The sequence below is a fragment of the Pelophylax lessonae genome (assembly GCF_965119305.1).
Source record: "Pelophylax lessonae genome assembly, chromosome: 4".
NCBI classification, from domain to species: Eukaryota; Metazoa; Chordata; class Amphibia; order Anura; family Ranidae; genus Pelophylax; species Pelophylax lessonae.
Window position 1 is genome coordinate 144,617,246 of NC_138771.1, and position 23,760 is coordinate 144,641,005.

The 23,760-nt window shown below is 40.7% G+C and overlaps 1 protein-coding gene across 1 annotated transcript in view; it reads left to right on the plus strand.

The window, feature by feature from the left end:
- The window catches only part of LOC309552561 (uncharacterized protein), a 104,956-nt gene that overhangs the window by 20,996 nt on the left and 60,200 nt on the right, over window positions 1-23,760 (plus strand). The window contains exons 2-9 of the mRNA XM_082253513.1: window positions 2,610-3,231; window positions 5,681-6,636; window positions 6,716-6,810; window positions 8,849-9,062; window positions 13,507-13,746; window positions 20,776-21,104; window positions 23,002-23,242; window positions 23,505-23,575. Of these exons, the coding sequence (XP_082109639.1) occupies window positions 2,615-3,231; window positions 5,681-6,636; window positions 6,716-6,810; window positions 8,849-9,062; window positions 13,507-13,746; window positions 20,776-21,104; window positions 23,002-23,242; window positions 23,505-23,575 (2,763 nt within the window). The 5' untranslated portion in view covers window positions 2,610-2,614. The remainder of the gene's footprint in view (window positions 1-2,609; window positions 3,232-5,680; window positions 6,637-6,715; window positions 6,811-8,848; window positions 9,063-13,506; window positions 13,747-20,775; window positions 21,105-23,001; window positions 23,243-23,504; window positions 23,576-23,760) is intronic.

Sequence of the window (23,760 nt, forward strand, 5' to 3'; positions counted from 1 at the left end):
GTTCATATTTCATGTCTGTGGTGTACAACCACTTTAAGCCTCCTCCACCATTACCCAGTTTACCCCAAAAGGAGATAAGAGCACTATGGTGCAGGAGGCTTAAAGGGGTTGTAAAGTCAGAAGGTTTTTTTCTCCTATTGAATTCTATGCATTAGGATAAAATAACCTTCTGTGTGCAGCAGCCCCCTCAGCCCTCCCAAATGCTTACCTGAGCCCCATCTCCATCCAGTGATGCCCATGATTGTCTCAGCCATCTGGGACTCCCCTCCTCATTGGCTAGGACACAGCAGTGGCACCATTGGCTCATACTGCTGTCAATCAAAATCAGTTAGCCAATGAGGAGAGAGAGAGGGGGCGGGCACGAACCGCAGCTCCATGTCTGAATGGATGCCCATGTCTGAATGGATACACAGGGCTGTGGCTTGGCTTGGGTGCTTGCTATGGGGGCACTCAAAGGGAGGGAGGGGCCAGGAGAGCTGAAGAGGGACCCAAAGAGAGGAGGATCTGGGCTGCTCTGTGCAAAACCAATTGCACAGAGCAGGTAAGTATATCATGCTTGTTATTTTTATTGAAAAAAAAAAACCAGACTTTACAATCACCTTAAGGGTGATAATTATGTGCTGTCAGAGATAGTGTTGGAATAACACAGTATTGTTACTGGTCAGGAATGAATCCTGTGGCATGTTTGGCTTTAGGTAGGCAGTCAAACCCCTCAGTAGCTACAGTGGCCTTTAGCATCAGTCCAAGCCTGTAGTTGAGGAGGATGGGTCAATATGTTCACCTTCCTCTGCACACTTCTCCTTTTAGACAACAGTAATTGTCTTTTGCAACAACAGTAAAATATATCTCTGCTGGTTGCTGACATGTTATGTTTTTAATATCTTCCTTTGGATGGAGCCACTTATGCATACCTCCAGCATTTTATGCCCCTACACTAGACCCATACTTCCATGTGGGTAAGGTCACATACCTGGCAGTCTTTTGAATTCCTTAGACTTTCTATATTATGTATTTTATATATTCTTTTTTTTTTCTTGTTCTGTTTTATATATTCAATAAAAGTTGTTAAAAAATGTTTTATGCCATGGTGGGTTTTAAATGTGTGGGTTTTGCGCATCCCTGTTTCTTGTTATTTTATAGAATTTTCAAAAAAAAAGGCCAGTTAAGATAGTAAATGTATATATCAGGCCACTAGCTACTTTAGGATTTCAGCATTTAACTCATTCTTCACATAAATTCATTATTTTTTTATAGGTATTTATATAGCAAGAGGAACTTATATCAGTCCCTGTGCCATGGAGCTTACAATCTAAGGTCCCTAACTCACATTTATATATATGTATATATATTTATTTATATCTCCAAAAGTATTGGGATAACTGCCTTTACACGCACATGTTCTTTAGTGGCATCCCAGTCTTAGTCCGTAGGATTTAATATTGAGTTGGCCCACCCTTTGCAGCTATAACAGCTTCAGCTTTTCTGGGAAGGCTGTCCACAAGGTTTAGGAGTGGAGTATCTATGGGAATGTTTTACAACTCTTCCAGAAGCACATTTGTGAGGTCAGGCACTGATGTTGAACGAGAAGGCTTGGCTTGCAGTCTCCGCTCTAATTTATCCAAAAGGCATCCTATCGAGTTGAGATGGGGCCAGTCAAGTTCCTCCACCCCAAACTCGCTCATCCATGTCTTTATGGACCTTGTTTTATACACTGGTCCAAATAATTTGGTGAAGCGGGTATTATGGTGTGGAGTTATTTTTCAGGGGTTGGGCTTGGCTCCTTAGTTCCAGTGAAAAACATGCCAAAGAACATTAAGTGTGAATGGAGCATGACAGTGCAAATGGTGAATGGTTTACACCCTTCCCCTCCCTTAGCTGGACATTGATTACAAGAACATTGACAGTTGAATGTCTCCCTCCCATGTACTTGTATAAAGCTGGCCATTTACAATGCAATCTTATTGCACAATCTCTACAATTTCCTTTAGATTTACCAAAACTATGTAATACCTGAACAATCAATTCAATTTGTATCAAATCAGGCAGAACATTTCACTACATAATTGATGGTAGATTTAAAAGAGATTGCACAATGTATTGCCATATTAAAGGAAGAAGTAGAAAAATGTGTGAAAATAAAAAAAAAAAAGAGGTGGTATACAGCATTAATGTGGCAGCTATGGTCCAGAGAAGTAAAACACATCCTATTCTGTGATGCAGTAAGGCAGTGCATGATGGGATATGAAGTTTCCTGGATGGTCACCGTCACATGATGCTACAGGAAGTCAGGTCTTAGAATGCAGTTTTGTACATTTTGAACCGAGAGGTGCAGATTCAAAGCTGCCATGGACTAGGTAGGTGAGGGAAAAGCACATTGGGATAACTTGGGCAGAAAGGACATTAGGAAAGGCTTCTATTTATTGTGAAAAGTGAAATTAGGCCTGAAAAAGGTGAACTTAGCCTGTAATCCAGGCTCACACAAACTAGCATTCAAATATGTTTACACTATAAGAAAATAATAATCATTTTTGGATTTTTATTGCTCTTTGACAAATAAAACTTCAAACATTTAGCTTAATTTAAACTGATCATATATTTTTTTCTTATAGGAAATATGACAGCTAAAGACGACTACAGTTCACTGGTCCATGGCCTTGGTAGCCTGGACTTCTCTGGAGACAGTGCACCCTGCCAGCTTCTCCTGACTGGTGACACGGCCTTCCCAGTGCTAGTGACTCCAGCACAACATGTCCTCCTGGCTGCCTCTAAGTATGGGAAGGGTAAAATAGTGGTCATGAGCCATGAGTCATTTTTAGACCAACCACAATTCATGGATTTCCTGAAGAACGCTATAGCCTGGCTGAAACCATCCCTTAAAGCAGGAATTGGTGTTAACGGCAACCTAGATCGCCTGGAGCAGACCCTGTCTTCTTCTGGACACAGGGTGGAAAAGGTGTCTGGTCTGAAGAAAGATCTAGGGGTGTTCTGTACTAATGGATGTGATGACAGCCAGGCAGAAGATATTGTCACATTTTTAAGACAAGGTGGAGGTGTGCTTATTGGAGCCCAAGCCATGAATTGGTCTCAATCTCACCAACAAGAAAACGTTCTGTGTCATTTTCCTGGGAACAAAATAACATCAGTTGCTGGAGTGTATTTCACTGACAAATATGGAGAGAAGGGAAACTTCTCTGTGAGTAAGAACATAACGTGGATTCCAATTTATCAAGAGTGAGTACGCTATGACTAATAGTCCTTACAGAAATAGAGCTGTAATAAGGAATAAACTGGTCTCTGTATCTTGAAAATGCATAGTACATTTTAGGATTTCTTTCATCATATCTTTAAAACTATTAAATAACTGTAAATATATAAGTATCTCCAAAGATTAATTTTTAGATTCTATATTTTACAGGTGCCAAAGAATCTAACTGTTCACTGCAAGAATCTGCTCTATAGCAAATCACAAGAGGCCAGTGGGCTAAATGGAAAACAAAACAAAGCAACAGATTTCTCCATCCACACAAACAAGGACAATGTATTCTGACAGCGGGACCCTCTGATATCAGAATACACTAATCAGTGTCTGCAGCTGATTGTCTGCAGCCGCTGATTGACAAAAGGTTTCCAGCATGTCCCATTGACAGAATTTAAATGCAATATTCGATCTAGATTATTACTTGGCATGGATGTACCTAATAACCTAATACAAAAAAAAAAACTATATCTGACGCTAGGGCCACTTTAATTTTCACACTGCAGTACAAGTTATTAAAGGAAAGTGCAAAGTATTTTAACCATATTGTATTGTATTTGAAACCCTATGTGCAGATCACTTTTGTGAAGTGCAATGGATGGTGTGGTGGTTCACAACAGCCGTGGACTACTGAGCAGACCAGATTTTCTTGGTGATCCACAAGTTACTGATCTTCTTCACAGTTCACTCACCCTATATACAAAAGGTGGTGCTTTGTGTATGTGAGGGCTACCTACTTGCTTCCTTCCAACACTGAAAACAGAACTCGGTATTATTATGCACATGATTCACTTTTTATTATGTCACTTTCAGCAGTTATTAGGGCTCTATTTATTAATAAGTCAAACAATAGTTGCACTATGTGTCAAGGCAAAACAGTGAAATTGATTTCTCAGTGACAGTCGCAATCAACAAATATCTACATAAAAATATAAGTGACCAGTATAACCAAAAATGTGTTGCGCTATTCAAATAAAGTGCAAATGCATAAATATAAAACAAATAAAAAAATTCAGAAATCCATCAGATGAAATGACAATTCATTTAAGTGAAATGCATAAAGTGTTTAAACATATAACTTAATATTTATTATATACACACTCATAAAAAAACGGTCCGAAAGAAATCCCTGTTGACAGAAATGTGCTCGGTGCAAAAGCTTATAAACAAATTCATATATCACCAGATTCCAGTGACCAACACTCTTCACCCAGGTACACACCCCCACTGACAAACTGCTTACAGGCAGGTAAGATCTCAATGATGGAGGAGGTCTGGCTACACTTTGGGAAACAACCCACTGAGATGGATGGATAATGCGATCCGGGGCTCAAGTGAAAAACATCGGCCAGGACAATCCACATATGGAACTCAGTAAAAGGCAAAGAAGTATTTTATAGTGTAGTAGTTGTAAAAACCAGCATTTAATAAACTACTTACAACAAACAGGCAAGAAAATCACATGTAACAAAGGTATTCCCGATCAGCATCCTGGCAGGCATGATGACGTCTGCGTTTCATCCAATGAAATGCATCGGATGGAGCTACATCGGTGATGTCATCACGCCCACCAGGGTGCTTATCGGGATTACCTGTGTTACATGAGATTTTCTTGCCTGTTTGTTGTAAGTAGTTTTACCTTATTCAGTGCTGGTTTTTACTTATTTTTCTATGCTTTTTACTGAGTTCCATATGTGGACTATCCTGGCCGATTGGAAGTTTTTCACTTGAGACGTGGATCACATTATCCATCCATTCCAATGGGTTGTCTCCCAAAGCGCAGCCAGACCACCATCACTGAGGTCTTACCTGCTGGTAAGAAGTTTGTCAGTGGGGGTGTTCACCAAGAGTGTTGTTCACTTCAATTGGATCACTGAAATCTGGTGACATATGAATTTGTCTATGGACTTTTGCACTGAGCACATTCCTGTCTACGGGGATTTCTTTTCTACGTTTTTTTTTTATGAGTATGCATATATTATTATTGATTTATATGTTTAAACACATTTATGCATTTCACTTGTATGATTTGTCATTTCATCTGATGAATTTCTGAAATTTTTTATTTGTATTATAGTTATGCATTTGAACTTTTTTTGGATAGCACAACACATTTTTGGTTATACTGGTCACCCTATTTATCAATGTTTTAAAAAAAGATTCACACAACCTTTACCCAAGGTTCACACATTTTTCTATTTAAATCTTAGGTGGAACAAGTGAAAGCATTGATAAATAGATCACTTAGTGTACTAATAATAAAAAAGAAGACAAGAAGACCACTTTTTGTACATGGTTATTATTAATTCAACATATCAGCGTTTGCCCCACTTTAACCTAGCATGCTATGTTTTGTGGTCATAATGTATGTTTCTTGTTTGCAAAATGAATGCCTGCATGGGTGTCTGATTTTGTTTTATACAGTATAGATTTTTCGGCGGATCTAAAGCATCTAATGCAAGGGGTTAATGACCTGGACATCAGTGGAGGATCTTTGCCCTCAGAACTTCTTCTTCATGGACCTCTAACATTTCCAATTGGGCTCAGCGACAACAATCAATGCTTTTTTGGTGCTGCATACTACGGCAAAGGACGTGTTGTTGTAGGAACACATGAAGGCAACCTCTCCAAGCCAGAGCTGAAGACCTTCATTCTCAATGCTGTTTCATGGCTAGACATGGGCAGAAAGGGAAAAATCGGTGTTAAGCAACTGGGAAACGTCCTACATGTGTTACAGAAGGAAGGTTTATCTTGTGTGGCTTCTGACTTGATTCCTGGTCTCAGTGTGTATTTCTGCACTTCATACAGTGATGCAGAAGCTAAAAAGATCCATAGATTTGTGGCAGAAGGGGGGGGCCTGCTTATCGCTGGCCATGCCTGGTACTGGTCTTACTCCAACCCAAATGTGCTTTCCCAGTACCCAGGAAATAAAATCCTAAACAAGTTTGGAATTAGTATTTTAGCAGAGACAGTTAAGCAAGGAGTTTACAAGGCGTTGGATCCCAAAAAAGTTGATAGTACCTACCACTTCCCTAGAGTGGTCTGCGAGTTGCTGAGGGACTTGAAAAGTGGAGTTGAGCTGAAACCTCCTCTCACCACTTTGTTGGACAGGCTCAGACAAGATGTTTCATCATACATGAGGCTTCCAGCCAGCCCTCTCACCTCATTAATACAGCAAGAACTGGCACATCTAGTACAAGAGTGTCCTTTACCCACTGTCAATAAAAAGTGTCCTGTGAAAAACGGCTCCAAAGAGGCTTTTATCATGGGTTTGGCTCAAGAAGTCAGCTGTCTTCAATGTCTGGATGACAGTGAGGAAGGTATCACTGATTTATTGGACCAGACCCCTGTTACAGTACAGATTGATGCCACAAACCCAGGTATAGCATTAAAAAGTATGTCTGTGTCTCCATCAATGCAAGATTTGTAGTACATTAACAATTACTCCATTACTTGTAGGTGGTGATGCATGGAGAAGTACTGGACTCTTTCTGCCCCCTGGAAAAAAAGCATTACTAATGTTTCCAGCATCAGCTGTTAGACATGGTCTTCAGGTATTTCTTTTCTGAGTTTTACTTGATTTTGTTGCCCTATTTTGAAGTCTCATTTGTCATGTTGCTCACTTCAGTTATTCAGTTATTTGTAAAGCAAATTACTGTTCGCATTGATTCCCCAGTCAATGAACTGAAATCAGTGAATAGGAATGTGCTTTTCATGTGATTGGATAACTGAAGTGAATTTTCTAACAATTTAGTGTATGAAGATTTTCTACTCTTGGTTAAACAGGCTTATTGTGTATAGATCATAGTTACATAGTTACATAGTTACATAGTAGGTGAGGTTGAATAAAGACAATAGTCCATTCAGTTCAACCCGTGTAGGTGTGTGTGGCTGTAATCATCTCACATAGCCCTGAATGTTCTGATCCTTGAGATGTACGTCTAAGAGTCTTTTGAAAGGCACCATACTACCCGCAGAAACTACCTCTTGTGGTAGAGAATTCCACAATCTTGTAGCCCTAACAGTAAAGAACCCCCCACGTTGCCTGAGGTTAAAACTCTTCTCCTCTAATCGCATTGTATGCCCTTGAGTCCTCATGCAATCCCTTCGACTGAACAGCTTATTTTCTAAGCTGAGATCCCCATTGAGATATTTAAAAATTGCTATCATGTCCCCCCTCAGGCATCTCTTCTCCAGGGAGAATAAATCAAGCGATTGCAGATGCTCTTCATAATTAAGGCCCTCCAATCCCCTAATTAGTTTAGTTGCCCTTCTCTGGACTCTCTCCAGCTCCAACACATCCCTCCTGAGGACTGGCGACCAGAACTGGACAGAATACTCCAGATGCGGTCGGACCAGAGTTTTATAAAGTGGATCAACTTGTAAGCTAGAGACATTTTGCAAGGGTTGTATTTTGTCATCTGACAAAAAAAAAAAAAAAGAAAACACAAAGTGTGTGTTTAATTTTGAACTCTATGTTATTTATTAACAGTATAACAGAGAAATGCTTCCAAAAGGGAATTTTGGGGTACACTGCTTGCAAATTTTCTCCATTTAGGCTTTATGCACACAGCTGCAAGAGGGCATTCAGTATGCACAGAGCATAAGTAGCAGGTATAAGAGAGCCACAGGTACAGCACTCAGCCTCCCATTGCAATGCTATATGACAATGTACTCTGGAATGTGAGTAAACGTGTGCATACACACAGGCATATAACTCTGGATGCAGCCTGTGGCTCCTTGTTTATGCACTATGCACGCTGCACGCCATTTTGTCGCCGTGTGCATAATGCCTTAAACTATAAATACTTGATCACGACTCTCTAAATAAAGAGTTTGTAGTTATTGTGTGAATATTTTTATCCAATTTTAAAGCCAATATTCAAGCAAAGATCTCCTGCCTCTAAACCATTCCACCCCAATCCACCCATTTGGCAGCTTAAAAAACTACCTTTGAAGGTTTTTCTTGCATACCTAACTCTGTCACACATGTCCAATGACTGATGCTGCTTCCTGGGATTATGAACTGTGGAGTATAGTGATATAGCCTATGCTCATGCTAGTTTGTAGCCTCTTTATAATGTCATCATACTGCTGCAGACTGGACACCGATAGAAGTGTCTATGTCACCTTGGAAGCAACCTGGACAAAAGAAGTACCCTCTGCCTCTGCACTGACAAAGATAGAGGAGTCAGCATCTGATGTGTCACGTGACCATGAATTTAGATAAGTAAAAGGAACATTTAACTTTTTTTTTTTTTTTTTAATTAACAAAGAATTTAAAAGACTAGGGGGTAAGTTAATTTTTTTTAAAAGGCACAAACTGAACTCCCAGCAGGAACCATTATTAGGAAGTTTACAAGACTGGTGAGTATATCACAAGATTTAAAAAATCTGTTTCTTTCTACAGAAAGTGGTTAAAAGACACTGGGGCATGATGTAGAGGGGGAAGTTTGGGGGTCAATTTTAATTATTTTCAAACAATCCTTTAAGATTATAATAACTAAGCAAAACAAATTCAATATTGCAATTACACTTCAATGACCCTCCTATATACGTTCAACTTACAGGTTTCTTTAACTATTTTTCCAGGTTCAGGTTGGCTGCCAGTCAGATAACTTGAATGGAGCAAAGGAGTTCTGTCGTGCTCCTGTGGTCATACATCGGAAAGATGTTAGTGGAGAAAAAGTGAAAATATCTTGTATATGGGGAGGTCTTCTATATATTATTGTTAAAGAGAAAAGCAAGTTGGGTCTGATTCCAGTCACAGTGTATGGTGCAGAACATGCTCCAACATTCATAAAGGGTAAGCATTTGAAAAACAAATATACTAAGTACACAATGTTTTGCATTTTGTCTGTAAAAGTGCATTTTGACTGGTAAATATATACAGATTATAAAACAGGAGATATTTTTGTTTAATATAGTTGCATAGTTTTGAAATTTTGCAGTTATTTTGTTAATTAAAAAAGGTTATAAAAAGGCAGAGAAGCTTAAAAATGGCAAATAATAGAAATGTGGCTCAACAAAAGTCCTGATTGGGTAATGGATATGGAAGGTCATGGTGTGTTTACAAAAGCTTACAAAGGATAAAGAAGACAAAAAGAGGGCAGACTTTGTGTCAGGCAGTTAACTGAAGTGCGCATGCACCAGCACACAGACAAGGAATTCATGCCAGTAACTGACTTGGGTTCGCACATTGGTGCATCTGCATATGGGTACGCAGAGGCATATGCTTGTGCATGCCCAATCTCAGAATCAATCTGCCACTAAGTGCCCTATTTAAAGGAAGGATTGGTGACTGACAAACGCTGGATAATCTTCAGCCACCATGTAATCTGTGCTCCTGTGTTCCTGTTTCCTGGTTACTTGACCCCTGAAAACGCTCTGCTGAACTCTTGATCTCAACCTTGGCTGTCCAGGTCCAGTTATGATGTCACTTCCTCTTGTGACATCATGTGTGGATCAAATGTGGATCTGGAGACCAAAAAATGGACATGCTGTATCTAACCAAATAGTTAATTTTAGCTGGTGAGAATCCAATGTATGGGGTGTACATGCAGTGGTGGATAGAAAGACTGGGCATCACATTGGTGATTTTGAGATTGCACTTGCACATTTATGTAAGCACAATCAAGAGTATTTTCTGTTGGTTTTCCTGTATAATACTACACTATGAGTGTTTTTTCATTTGCTTAAGGCTCCATGCACACTGACTTAAAAATCTCTGCTTCTAATGGAGTTTTGTGTTTTGCCTGTAGAAGAGACTCAATCGTCCATGCACATTAGGGCGATTACAGGCATATTTAAGGCTCATCATTTATAGGCAGGAAAAAAACCTGGTTTGCGTTTCTGATTGGAGATTTGTCTCCTAAATTCTGTGCAAGGAACCACTCTATGTGAGCATTTATTTCTGCCAAGGGAGCTGCCGTTTTTTTTAAGCCTTGAGTGCAACGAGCCTTATGCATTTTTGAGTGGAAGTGAGAAGTGAAAAATCTTGGAAACGTCTGTCGTTAAGGGAGGAGTGCAACACCTACTGGCTGTTTTCACTATTGCACAAGCTTAATATGGCTCATTGGTATTTAGGGTAAAACTGTCTGGTGAGTATTTTACTCAGATATTCTTTATTAAACGTTTTCATTTTTTTGATTTAACCCATTTACAAGAATTTTTTTAACAATAATTTTTGTCTCCAGGTAACTTAATAATTAAAATTAACATGTAAATACATATACAAAATGCAATATAAACCTACAACAGTGCACTTCATATACCCTCAAGGACCCTAGGTGAAACATCTTACATAAGGAATTTGAAAGGTGAAATTATAGAGTGAACTTTCTTTATATAGATATACTGTGTAATAATAACTCTCTAAAGAGCTAAAGATTCTCTAAATAACAATCCACTTAATATTATATTATATTATATTATATTATATTATATTATATTATATTATATTATATGTCTGTATGCCCCACCACCCCATTTATATTTGTGACAACGTTATGAATTTCAATCATTATTTTTCATAAAGACTTTTTAACCACTTAAGCCCCAGAAGATTTTACCCCCTTCCTCACCAGGGCCTATTTTGCGATTCGACACTGCGTGACTTTAACGGACAATTGCGCGGTCGTGCGACACTGTACCTAAACAAATTTCATGTCCTTTTTTTCCCACAAACAGAGCTTTCTTTTGGTGGTATTTGATCACCTGTGCAATTTTTTGATCATGCACTATAAACAAAAAAAGAGCGACAATTCTGCAAAAATAACAATATTGTTCATATTTTCTATATGAAATTTCCCCAAAAAAAAATTTAAAAATGACAATTTTTTAACATTTTTGGCCAATTTGTTTTCTGCTACATATGCTTGGTAAAAAAAAAATCACAATAAGCATATTTTGATTGGTTTGCGCAAAAGTTATTGCTTTTACTAACTAAGGGAAAGATTTTTATCATTTTTGTTGGTTTTTTTTTTTTTTTACGAGTAATGGCGGCGATCTGCGATCTGCGATTTTTGTTTTACATGTTTTACATTTTAGAATGGGATTCCTTGAGACTGTCCATAATTTTAAAGGTTGCCTTGAGACTGCCCATAATTTTAAAGGTGCCTTGAGATTGTCCATAATTTCAAAGGGTGCCTTGACTGAAAAAAGGTCGAGAAACACTGGTCTAGAACATAGATGTGGTGTGAGGCAAATGGGCAGCATGAATGTATATACAATTCTGCCCAATCCCAGGCAGGGTGGCCCTGAAGGCTGCTGGAAGTCTGTATAAATACTATGAGACACAGAGGAGGGGAACACAGCCTAAAGGGCTCACCTAAGCAACCCTGCCATGTGCTTGCTGTTTGTGAGGCCTCAGTTGTGCTACCCGAGGGCCTGCTTTTCTGGAAGCTACTGAAAGCTGACTGAGGGGTTGTAATCTAAAAAACTAGTCTGGTATCACTGGAAAAAAAAGGTAAAATCAAAAAAGTTACTCTCCTCCTGAGCTCAGGTGTTATGCTTTTAAGAAAAGGAAGAGTATCTTATACTTTATTCGTAGTTGTAATGTTCTGGTACCTCTGGTACCCTTGTTCCATATTTCTCCTTTGCTAATTGCGTCCCATCTTGTGTAACAAGAGACGCATATACCTTTAAGACCGGATGACATCATTGCCGAGCGCCGCTATGAGCGGCTATTTCAATCGCCGGCTTTCTCTCACTCATCGCTCGTTCAAACCACATGTTCACCGCACCTTCTCCTGTGAAGTCGGAGCTGCTGACATTTCCTTTGCTGAACTGACGCCGGAACCTCGCCGCTGATCCGTATCTCGCTACGGGATCACCTCTCTCTCTATGGACATTGTTACTACTAACCTATCTAAGTGATAAGTACCCCACAGGGGATTCCTACTGTCATCTACTGCAATTACCAGGACTATCTATCTATCTATTCCATACCATCTGCATTGACTGTTAGCTCTTGGGACTACCTTCAACTATCCTTGCACTAGGTTACTCTGTCTAAGTATACTCCATCTGTGTCCTCTTACCATCTGCACTATACTAGACATCAGAACCTATCTGCTTTACCATCACCTGCAACTCTCCTAATACTACTCCTAGTAATCACCATACAAACCTGTCTCTCACCTATACATTCTCATATGTTCTATCCCTCCACTAAAACATCTGATTGAGTATATGTATATTGCATAACAGGCTGTACACCGTGATGAAGTCCTGAGAGTTGGATAGGTTTATTCAACAGTATCTCTACAAGGCTACTGAGTGTGATAATTCTGCAGCTGAAAATCCATCCATTAACAAAAACGCATGAACGTTACAGTAGTGCCCACAGATAACGGATGTTAACGGATGATCATCCGTTGTCATCCATTTGTACATAGAGATGCACTGATGTCCATTTTTCATCCGTCAACGGATGGATGAAAAACAGACAAACGGATCATATGTGTGAAAGGGGCCTTAGACTTACCAAAACCATATAATATGAGGTCAGACCTAAACACTTTCAATTTGTATGCAATCGGGCAGGCCCATGCACTACATAGTTGAAGGTAAAGCTAATGGAAATCTACCAACAAAAGTTGTATAATGCGTATCCAGCTTTAGATTCCGAGAAGGCTTGAAAGACAATCTATGCTCTAAAATGACTGCATTTTATAATTTGCATGCAATAATTTCCTTTCTTCTCTGTTAGAGGAAACGTGATTGTTCTTTTGCAGTGATTGGAGGTCTGTAGTTCCTGACACATGCACACATTTATCAAGCATGTGTATATTGGGTACAAACTAGAAGCCCACCATCTATTGTCAAAGGATAAACAGTATATAAACAGAATACAGTGTATGGGTAGGTACACAATATAAACAAGCCAAAATAAATAAATAAATAAATCCAGTAGTAGAACAATGAGGTCAAAACAAAACAACTTTCAATTGTATCCATTTAGGGAAGCCCTTACACTACATAGTTTAAGGTAAAGGAAAATTGTACAAGATAATTGAACATGTATGGACAGTTTAAATGAATAATTCCAGGGCTAGAATTATCAATTGAGAATAATTATGCCATGATGCAAATGTGCATGTCTTGCTTTCTGGTTATGTAGAATATATGCCAGTAAATTCTATTTGGAAATGTTGTTTAAGACATTTTGAGATTGCATTTCACTAGAATATTAAATAAAAACTTGTAAAAAAAAAAAATAGAATAAGATTTTTTATATTCTTGTTTAGGTCAGACTAGCCTCTCTTCATGGCAGCAAACAATTCGTAACTATCCAGTTCCTTGGGCTGAGCTTATCACCGAAAACATAATTCTTACTGTGCCCTCTGATGCCATCCGCTCACTAGATGATCCAGAAACTTTGATGTCATTGTGGGATGAGATCATGGAAGCTGTTGCTGATCTAGCAGCAATTCCTAAGAAATTTCCTCGTCCAGAAAGAATGGTGGCCGATGTACAGATCTCAGCTGGTAAGGAATTTTTTTATTTCATTGATCATTGATCTTTGGAGAGGAGTGTTAGGAAGTTGTATGAAGGCTGCTCTCTGGGATAATTGTATAAATATATGCACAACCTCAGTCAGTAAAGAAAACTGAAAATTTCCTATCAAATACTTACCGTAATTTTCCTTTCCTGGTGGACTCCATGGCAGCATAGGTATGGGTTAACCCCGTCTCCACTCCTACCCTATAGGTCCCCACTCCCATAAATCTTTGCTCGAGCCAGAGGCGGTGTTCCGTAACTAGCCTACTCGTGACTCTGGGAGCCATGTATTGTCAATCTGACCTAGAAGGACTTAAAACCCTAAAAGAAAACAAAATAGGGTAGAAAGGGAAAACCCAAAAGGAGTGTCCAGGCAAGCGAGGAAAAGAAAGGGTTAAACACACCCTCTCATCCCCGCTACACAAGGGCTGGACACAAGGGCTGGCCCCAAGGGGGGGCAGTGATACATTCGTAGTATGGAAACTGCACAGACAGCCAGCCTGCACAGTGGATAGAACCATCAGGATCACACACAGGCAGCACACAAAGGCGTTATTGCAGAGCATATACCTGTGATGGTTGCACACAGCATTTACGGAAACTGCTGCAAGCTGCCCACAGAGAAATCCCAATATCAACAGTACTGATGATTCAATTTCTCCAGTGTAATGAAACCACCCCCGTCCACAGCACACATGCACTGAGTCCCTGGGCATGAGTAACCCAGGGACACCAGGCCGGAAGAGAGAGCGGTGACTTGGAACGCAAATGTGCTCCAGCTGCCACAGGCAGCTGGAGACTCCACACGTCTTTCGGGGCACAGCTTGCCGAACAACCAGGCCTCGATCGTGGACACTTCATTCAAGGAAAGACTTTAACCATTCTGGTCCGTAGAAGAAGGACAAAAAAGTAGCATGGCCTCTGGCTCAGAGCAAAGATTTATGGGAGTGGGGTCCTATTTGGGAGGAGTGGAGGTGGGGTTAACCCATATGTATGCTGCCATGGAGTCTGTCAGGAAAGGCACACTTTATGTTAAAGAGGAAGTAAACTTCCTCTACTGACTTCTACCTATAGGTAAGCCTATAATAAGGCTTACCTATTGGTAGTGTAAATATCTCCTAAATGTGGACGTGGATGTTTACATTACATGCAGCCAGTTATATGACTGGTGCATGCTCTCAAAAAGAACGGCCACCTGTGCTCTGTGCATGAACGGCGGCTCCAAACGGAGCCCGTGAGCCCCGGAAGCAAGACGGGTGAAGATAGAAGCGGCTGCAGTGCTGATATTGCGGGACTGGAACAACTTTGTTTCAAGGTAAGTTTCACATAACGGTCTAGTATAGTATGCAATGCAATTTTCCTCCAGCCGTGGTCCGAATTGCTCTCTAATAAAACATAAACGTAGGCTAATCACATCCATATTTCAAGTAAAAGAAAAAAAAAACACCTTGTGTCCCCATCAGAATGCCTCCTTACATCAGGTGTCCCCATCAGAATGTCTCCTTACATCAGGTGTCCATGTCCACATCAGAATGTCTCCTTACATCAGGTGTCCCCCTCAGAATGTCTCCTTACATCAGGTGTCCCCATCATAATGCCTCCTTACATCAGGTGTCCCCATCAGAATGCCTCCTTAGTCCTTACATCAGGTGTCCCCATCAGAGCACCTCTTTGAATCAGGTGTCCCCATCAGAGGGCTTCCTTACATCTGGTGTCCCCATCACAGTGCCTCCTTACATTAGGTGCCCCCATCAGAGTCTCTGAGTCCCGCTGTTTCAAAACCTGGACTATATGGGGAATCCCGGACAGGTGGTAACCCTATGCACCTATCTCCATGGGTGATTACCTGTCACTGCTCACACAGCCAGTGCAAAAATCCAGGGATTTTCTTTGTTTTCTTTCTGAAGGGCTTGCCAGCATGTGACCACTTTGACCAATCAGAATCACTGTGATCCATGCCGGAAGCCCTAGGAAAGAAGAGGAAGAGAAAGAGGAAGAAGAGTGGGGCTTTTAAATCTCTGGACCATTGCACTGTCTGTGTGAACAGTGGCAGTTAATCACCCACAGAGGTAAGTGCAGCTGTGTCCGGGAGACTGTATGTTGTTAGCTCACCCTTTGATTTTTTGTTAAAAAGTGAACTTACACATTAACCCCTGCCTATTGCAAATTGATGGGCGGGTGGGCAGGATTTTTTTTAATTCCAGGTGGACATCATATGGCGTCCTCCCGGAGTGCAGTCACACTGCGGGCACGATCTGTCAGCTCCCGTGTCCACTGGACACAGCCGATGACAGATCAAAGTACCGGCCTGGTGCCGGTATTATGTGATCGCTGTGACCAATCACAGCAGATCACATGACAATTGTAAACAATGAATGGCTTCCTTTCATACCATTCATTGTGTACAATTGTGATGCTAGCTGTGGTTAGTCAAAGTGATCACATGGTACAGACATGGCCAATAACAGCCCATCTGTACCATGTGATTAGCTGTGGCCAATTACAGTTAATCACAACAATACTCACTGAATGAAGCAGTTTCAGCCAGTAAAAATGGTTGCTTATACCAATTAAGTCTAGGTTCAAATCTATGCGGGCTGTGCTTGATGCGTTTTTCCGGCGCGTTTTGCATTTTTAAACCTGTGTTTTTGCATGCAGTTTTCATGCATTTTGCTTTTTTTTGTTTCTCTTTAAACACACTGTATATAGTTGGTTGCTAAGGAGCGAGCCAGGAAGCCGACCACCGTGTCGTTAACAACCAATGACTCGTCAGCTCTCAGCAAGGCAAAAAAAAAAAATCGGGAAAAAAACAGCGTGGGGTTTCCCTCCAAATTAGGGGGAAGATCCCAAGCCATTTTTTTTTAAAAATAGCGTGGGGTCCCCCCAAAATCCATACAAGACACTTACCCGAGCATGCAGCCCGGCAGATCAGAAAAGGGAGGGGACGAGCGAGCGCTCCCCTCCTGAACAATACCAGGCCACATGCCCTCAACCCTGGGCAGTGGTTGTGGGTGTTTTTGAGAAGGTGTTTTTTGGTGAATACCCCTACTTATTCACCAAAAAAGTGTAAATGTGAATAAAGACACTAAAAGGGTTTTGACAAGTCCTTTATTAACCACTTCTGGAAGGATTTGCCCCCTTAATGACCAGGCCATTTTTTTTTCCATTCGGCACTGCGTAATTTTAACAGACAATTGCGCAGTCGTACGAAGCTTTACCTAGATAAAATGTATGTCCTTTTTTCCCCACAAATAGAGCTTTTTTTGGTGGTATTTGATCACCTCTGCGATTTTTATTTTTTGCGCTATAAACAAATTCTGAAAAAATATATATATATATTTTTCACATTCTGCTATATAACATTCCCAAAAAAAACATCTAAAAATCCGATTTTTTTTTTTTACATTTTAGGCCAATTTGTTTTTTGCTACATATTTTTGGTAAAACAAAATCGCAATAAGCATATTTTGATTGGTTTGCACAAAAGTTATCGCGTCTACTAACTACTGGAAAGATTTATGTCATTTTTATTGTTTTTTTTTGCTAGTAATGGCCGCGATCTGCAATTTTTAGCGGGACTGCGACATTGCGGTGAACAGATCGGACCCCTAACTGATATTTTTGACACTTTTGGGGGGACCAGCGACATTCGAGGGACCAGCTAAAATATGCACGGTTACTGTAATAATGACACTGGCAGGGAAAGGGTTAACACTGTGGGTGATCAAGGGGTTAAATGTAAGCCTAGGGGAGTGTTTCCAACCGTATGGGGGTTGGGCTTTTGAAATGATCACAGAGACCTGTGATCCTATATAGAAGGATCACAGGCGCTCTGTGATCATTGAGAAGAACGTTTACGACAGCTGACTGTCCTTCTCTCTCAGCGGGGAGCGATTGCGGGTGCCCACCAGTTCTGTGCATCAGAGTCCCCGCCCCCTAGCTGCAGGCTCGTGACCGACATACAGTTACGTCGGTTCGCGCAGGAAGGGCCGCCTGCTGCAGTAAATCTGCAGCGGGTGGTCCTTAAGTGGTTAAGAAATATAAAAAAAAATGTCCCCCTGATGTAGATACATCATCAATCACAACGCCCGCCGCCACCGCCTGACCCAAAAAAATAAAAATAAAAAAAGCACTGCTCGCGACTTACACTCCCGCGGTTTACCTGCCCCGTTGTGTGAAATTTCCTAAATAGCTATAGGGTGGGGCCACGCAGCGATGCGACCTAGTGGCATCGCCCCCCTGTGACGTCGATGGCCCAGCATGCACTGGTCGATTATGTCACTTTTACAATTACATACGTTTACCAGTCAGTGTCCCTGTTCATCGCCAATCCGGTTATATGATTATGCTGTAATGCACTAGTCACAGTATGTAAAAACAAAAATGGGAAAAAAAACTTTTTTTATTTTTTGATATTCCACAAAATTGTGACAAAAAATTACAACTTAAACAAACTCGCCATGCCTCTTACTAAATACCTTGGACTGTCTACTTTCCAAAAAGGGGTAAATTAGGAAATACGTATTTGTATTGTCCTGGTGTTTTTGCGCCTGAAGAAATGTGATAAGCCGTCAGTACATGAGAATTGATCAGTTTTCAGATACTGTACATACTGTACATACTGTCCATAGTTTGTGGACTCTTTAACTTTTCTACAGACTTAATAATAAACACTGATTTGGGTTATTTTCACTAAAGAAATGGAGCAGAATACATTTTGACCTAAATGAAGAAAGATTTTTTATTTGCAAAATGTTCAGTCTTTTTTTTTTTAAACCCAGTGGTAATTAAATACCACCAAAAGAAAGCTATATTTGTGTGCGAAAAATGATACAAATTACATATGGGTACAGTGTTGCAAAATGGCGCAAATGTCATTTAAAGTGCGACAGCGTTCAAAGCTGAACATTGGCCTGGGCAGGAAGGTGGTGATAGTAACCAGTATTGAAGTGGTTAAGCACCAGAAATTTGCACATACACATTTTCTACATATATATCGTTTATTGTATGCGCAATACACCGATCATAACTCTAAACAATACCTTTATCACATCCTAAGAAATACAGTCTCTATTTATTAAAATAGACATTTTATCTTAGAGGCCTGTAAATACTATTCTATTGAGTTTTATCATACTGGTATGTAATGGCTAGTAACATGCTGATCGCTCTAAAATCTGATAGGCAACTTCACTTTGTGGTTTAAATACACCTATAGAGGTGTACAGAGCCGCGCTCATCTAAAGTGCACTAAGTGTAGTGTTTTAATATAGTGAACCATTAACAGGTAATAGTATATATATTAAAAATAAATCACTAATAACAATTGATATGAATATAAATATAAAGTGCATTAACAGTGGTGAATATAAAGTGCAACAACAATAAGTGAAATAAATCACATATAAAGTCCCATGCACAGCAAAATAAATATAAAGTGCAGCAGCAATAAGTGAAAAAAATCGCAATAAGTGAAAAAATCGCATATAGAGTCCCATGCACCAACAGACTTCAGTGCAGTCTCCAAAGGATTCTTCCACACACAACCAGATCTTCAATCCCTTCACCACATGGACACCCAATGTGTGAAAAGGCTTACCAGAAATCACCCACCCCTTAGTTATAGGGGGACAGTGTAAGCTGAATGATATTCATCAAAGCCAAAATTCCAGAGTAGATTAGAGCCCTCCTGGAGGATCCACCTTGCAATCGCCAGTATAATATATAACTTCAGAATCCTTAGCCAGCCCCACGTTCCTCAGCAGTGTAAAGTAAAGGAATGGCCAATATAGTGAAGTACGTACAGGCAATATTTATTGAAATAAGGTAGATACACTTACATTTAGCAGGAAAAAAACAGGCATTGGATCAAACAAATGCTGGGGATATCGGGTGGCGCTTCCACATCTCAATGCGTCAGATCTGGTCTCAGAAATAACATGGCAGTGTGATTGCACTCCTAGGTCCCGACCGGTTTCGATAGCACACAGGTCGTCGTTGTCAAGGGTCATAGGGTCCAACTTCAGTTTGTGTATGCAGTTTCATTACAGTCCGTTCTAAATTGTACATCATCCCTGGGTCATATACTTCTGCTGCCCGGCACAGTGGGTACATTGCATCACAAGATGAGGATATATCATTCTCTGGATACTGCACAGGTTCTTTAAAGGGGAACTTCATTCTCTCAATCAACAATGACTATTTTTAAACCTTATGTTGTCATAATCCTAATGACAAGCAATGTCATACATCCCTGGAGTCTTCAGGAGGGGAGGCGGGTTTTTCTCAGCTAAGCAACTCCTGTCTGCATGCTTGAATTAAGGGCAGATGGATTCCAGGAACTAAATGCTACATTAATCATTTTCCCTTACTCAAGATGGCCATGGCCAGAAAGGCTAGGGGGTGTTTTTCAAAATGTTTTCTCAGCAAAATAAAGCATGAAGATATGAATAAATGGGGGAGTTTGCTTTGAATATTAAAAATTAATTAAATAGCGTTTTTGATTTGTGTTGCTCAAATTGCGAGTAGTTCTGCTATAAGTGCTAAATACCTTATTCACAAACTGACCCAGGTCATATTTTTCCTTTTGGCCCCTTTCACACGGGCTTTCCGATCATGTCCGCCTGTCAGTTTTTCAGGCGGACCTGATTGGATGCTCCGTGCCCCTTTATGGAGCAGTAGATGTCAGCGGCGACATGGCAGCTGACACCCGCTGCTATCCGATCCGATCCTGTCCATGAAATCCAAATGGATGGTAACCCTATTTTCCATCCGTCTGGAGGATTGGATGGGATCGGATGAAAATGGACATAGAGGAGTGCGGGCTCTGACAGGTCTGTCTCAGCACAGTGAGCGGAGATGGACCTGTCATCCGCCTGCTCAGCGGGGATCGACGGATCGATCCCCCCGCTGAGCAAAACAGAGTCCGCCGGGTGGAAACCCCGTGTGAAGGGACCCTTTGTTTTAAATGTGTTGTATGTTGATCTGTTACTTAGTGAAATTACCTTGTTTTTAAGGTTGGATGCATGCTGGATACCCAATAATGTGTCATTCAGAGACAGTAAAGGAATTAATCAGCACCAACAAAAATGGTTTCTGGGGATTTGTACATGAACTTGGCCATAATGAGCAGAAGGGCAATTGGGAATTACCACCTCATACCACAGAAGCAACGTGTAACCTCTGGTCAGTATATGTACATGAAACTGTCCTGGATATTTCAAGGGATAAAGCACATCCTGATCTAAAGCCAGATAACAGGAAAACTCGAATCCAGCAATATTTAAAAAATGGAGCCAAACTGACAGATTGGAATGTGTGGACTGCTCTGGAAACCTACCTACAGGTATTGTACATCAGATGACAATGATATCTACCAATGAAATTATATCTTACTTTTCAACTCATAAAGACATAGGGGTCAAAAGGGCCAAATGTATGATTAACCCATGATTTGCTATATGTTTGCTGACAAATTATTGGCCAATTTATAAAAAACATTAGTCCTTCAAAGAAAATTTTGGAATTGTTGTTGCTTGAGGGCTTTTTCACACCATCAGTATAAACAAATGGCAACCACCCCAGCCTGTCACTGGCCTTGCAGCAAAGAGCAAATTGGAAAGGTGACGTATGTAAAAAAACAACAAATAAAAATTCAAAGCTCACTTAGCACAATCTCAAGATCCAATCATGCTCAAGATTTGGGCGAGGGATCAGAGCAACTCACTGACCTATACCAAAAAGAATGATCATAGACCCCATGTGATCCTTCTATATAGGATCACATGTCTCTATGGTCATTTCAGAAGCCACGCCCCCCACAGTTAGAATCACTCCCCTAGTCTTAGATTTAACTCCTCGATCACCCACAGTGTTAACCCCTTCCCTGCCAGTGTCATTATTACAGTAACAGTGCATATTTTTTAGCACTGATTACTATAGTAATGTCACTGGTCCCCCAAAAGTGTCAAAAATGTCAGTCAGGGGTCCGATCTGTCCGCAGCAATGTCCCAGACCCATATAAAATCACAGATTGCCGCCATTAATAGTGAAAAAAAAAACAATAAAAATTACATAAATCTTTCCCATAGTTAGTAGACGCAAACCAATCAAAATATAATACCTCTGCTGCACTAGGACCTTGCCTTATGGTCTACAGCATTCTGCTACCTGCTACTTGTTCCTGGTGTTAAAAACTCTGTTGCCGTTCTGATCCATCTGACCATGTTTGTACTCTTCCTGACCTGACCCCTGGCTTGCTCTTCGACCATGTCTCTGCTTGATCCCTCTGTCTGCCTGTTTGCTGTTGCCAACTCCAGCCTGAACCTGACTACTCTACTGCCTACTGCTCTGTTCCTGACAAACCTGCTAGTTACCGACCCAGCTTGCCAGACCCTACTGTGTGTCCAGCTGTCCTTATATCTGCTGTCTGCTACCTTCCAGCCTGCCAACTGCCTGCTGCCTGTGACCTGCCAGCCTACTAAGCATCTGCTGCCTGTGACCAGCCAGTCTGCCATGTAACTGCTGTCTGCCACCTGCCAGCCTGCCAAGTACTTGCTGCCCTGCATCACGATACAGCCTGCATCCAAGTACGCAAAGACCTCACATCTGCAGCCTTTACCATCTGAACTTCTAGGGCCTATAATCTAGGTACTCATGCCACTCCAGGCTTCCGTGTCTCCTGTTTACTTTATCAGGGGTACCAGGCCGGAGGAGTAAGAGATCGCCTTCCTCTCCACGTCAGGCTCCATTTCCAGGCAGGTACATGATAGGATGTTCTCACAAATTGATGCTAGCAGTACTCTGACGGTTTCTTGCAGACCCCGTCCACTAGCTCAGTCTCAAGATACTGTTCTAAACACAGATGAAGAAGAGAAACAGCCCCAGTGGTCCCCAGATTTGAGATGCCAGAGCTCATGCCTCAAACGTTCTTTTTGTTCCATTGACCTCAGGCATTGGAGACCCCCATAGCTTTTTTAAACACTGTTTTCAAATTCTTTCTTGAGCATTCAACAAATCCTTGGTGAGATGGTATGGACATCTGATCTAAGAAAGTGCCAAAGGCTAGAACAACAGGTAGTTGAACTTCCCTCCCAAACATTAGCAGGTATGGTGAATAGCCCATAGTGTTGGGCATGAGTTTACTTTTATGTACACACTACATACAATACTATCCTGCATAGATGATAAGCCATGTGTAGTGGCGTTTTATTGACAAACTAACCAACTTTTCACATTTTTAGTTACAAGAATGCTTCGGATGGGATCCCTTCAAGCATCTTTTTGCAGAGTACCAGAAACTGTCAAATGTCAGTGGAAATAATACGGATAAGATGAATCTCTGGGCAGAGAAGTTCTCTAACGCTGTCAATAAGAACTTGGCTCCATTCTTCAAGTCCTGGGGGTGGCCCATTGAAGAGCAAACCAGCCAGAAGTTATCTGCATTGCCTATATGGGAGGAGGATCCTATGAAGAAATATATCAGTTCTAAATAAGAGCTTTTACAGAAACCACTTTTCCTATTGAAATGAGTGAAAATATGAAACAAACCACACCCACATATTATTATTCTTTTTGGAATCACTGAATGGCTAAAACATTCTGTATTACCTTTTCTTTTTGAGAATTCCCACCAGAGTTGCATTAATAAGGATATTTGAAGTTCCTCTATGCAAAAACCTGCAGTTAGGTATGTTAAAGCCTAATTCCAGGAATACTATGATTTAAAAATTTTTATTTGGGCCAGGCTGGCCCAACAAACTCTTTTCTTTACTAATTAATGCGGTGACTGTTGCCAGAAAACAGCAGCTCTATACTGTAGGTAGCTGATGCTACATATGGTTCATACAGCTCTTACAGCCACTGCATAGTAAAGGAAAAGTCCAGTATTTTTGTGAGTTAGGCTTTACCTCTCCTGCCTTGCAAGCTCTGGGGTCATCAGTTTGAATCACAACCACAACACAATCTTAGGGCTGGCCATACAATTACCTTTTTTTTATTCA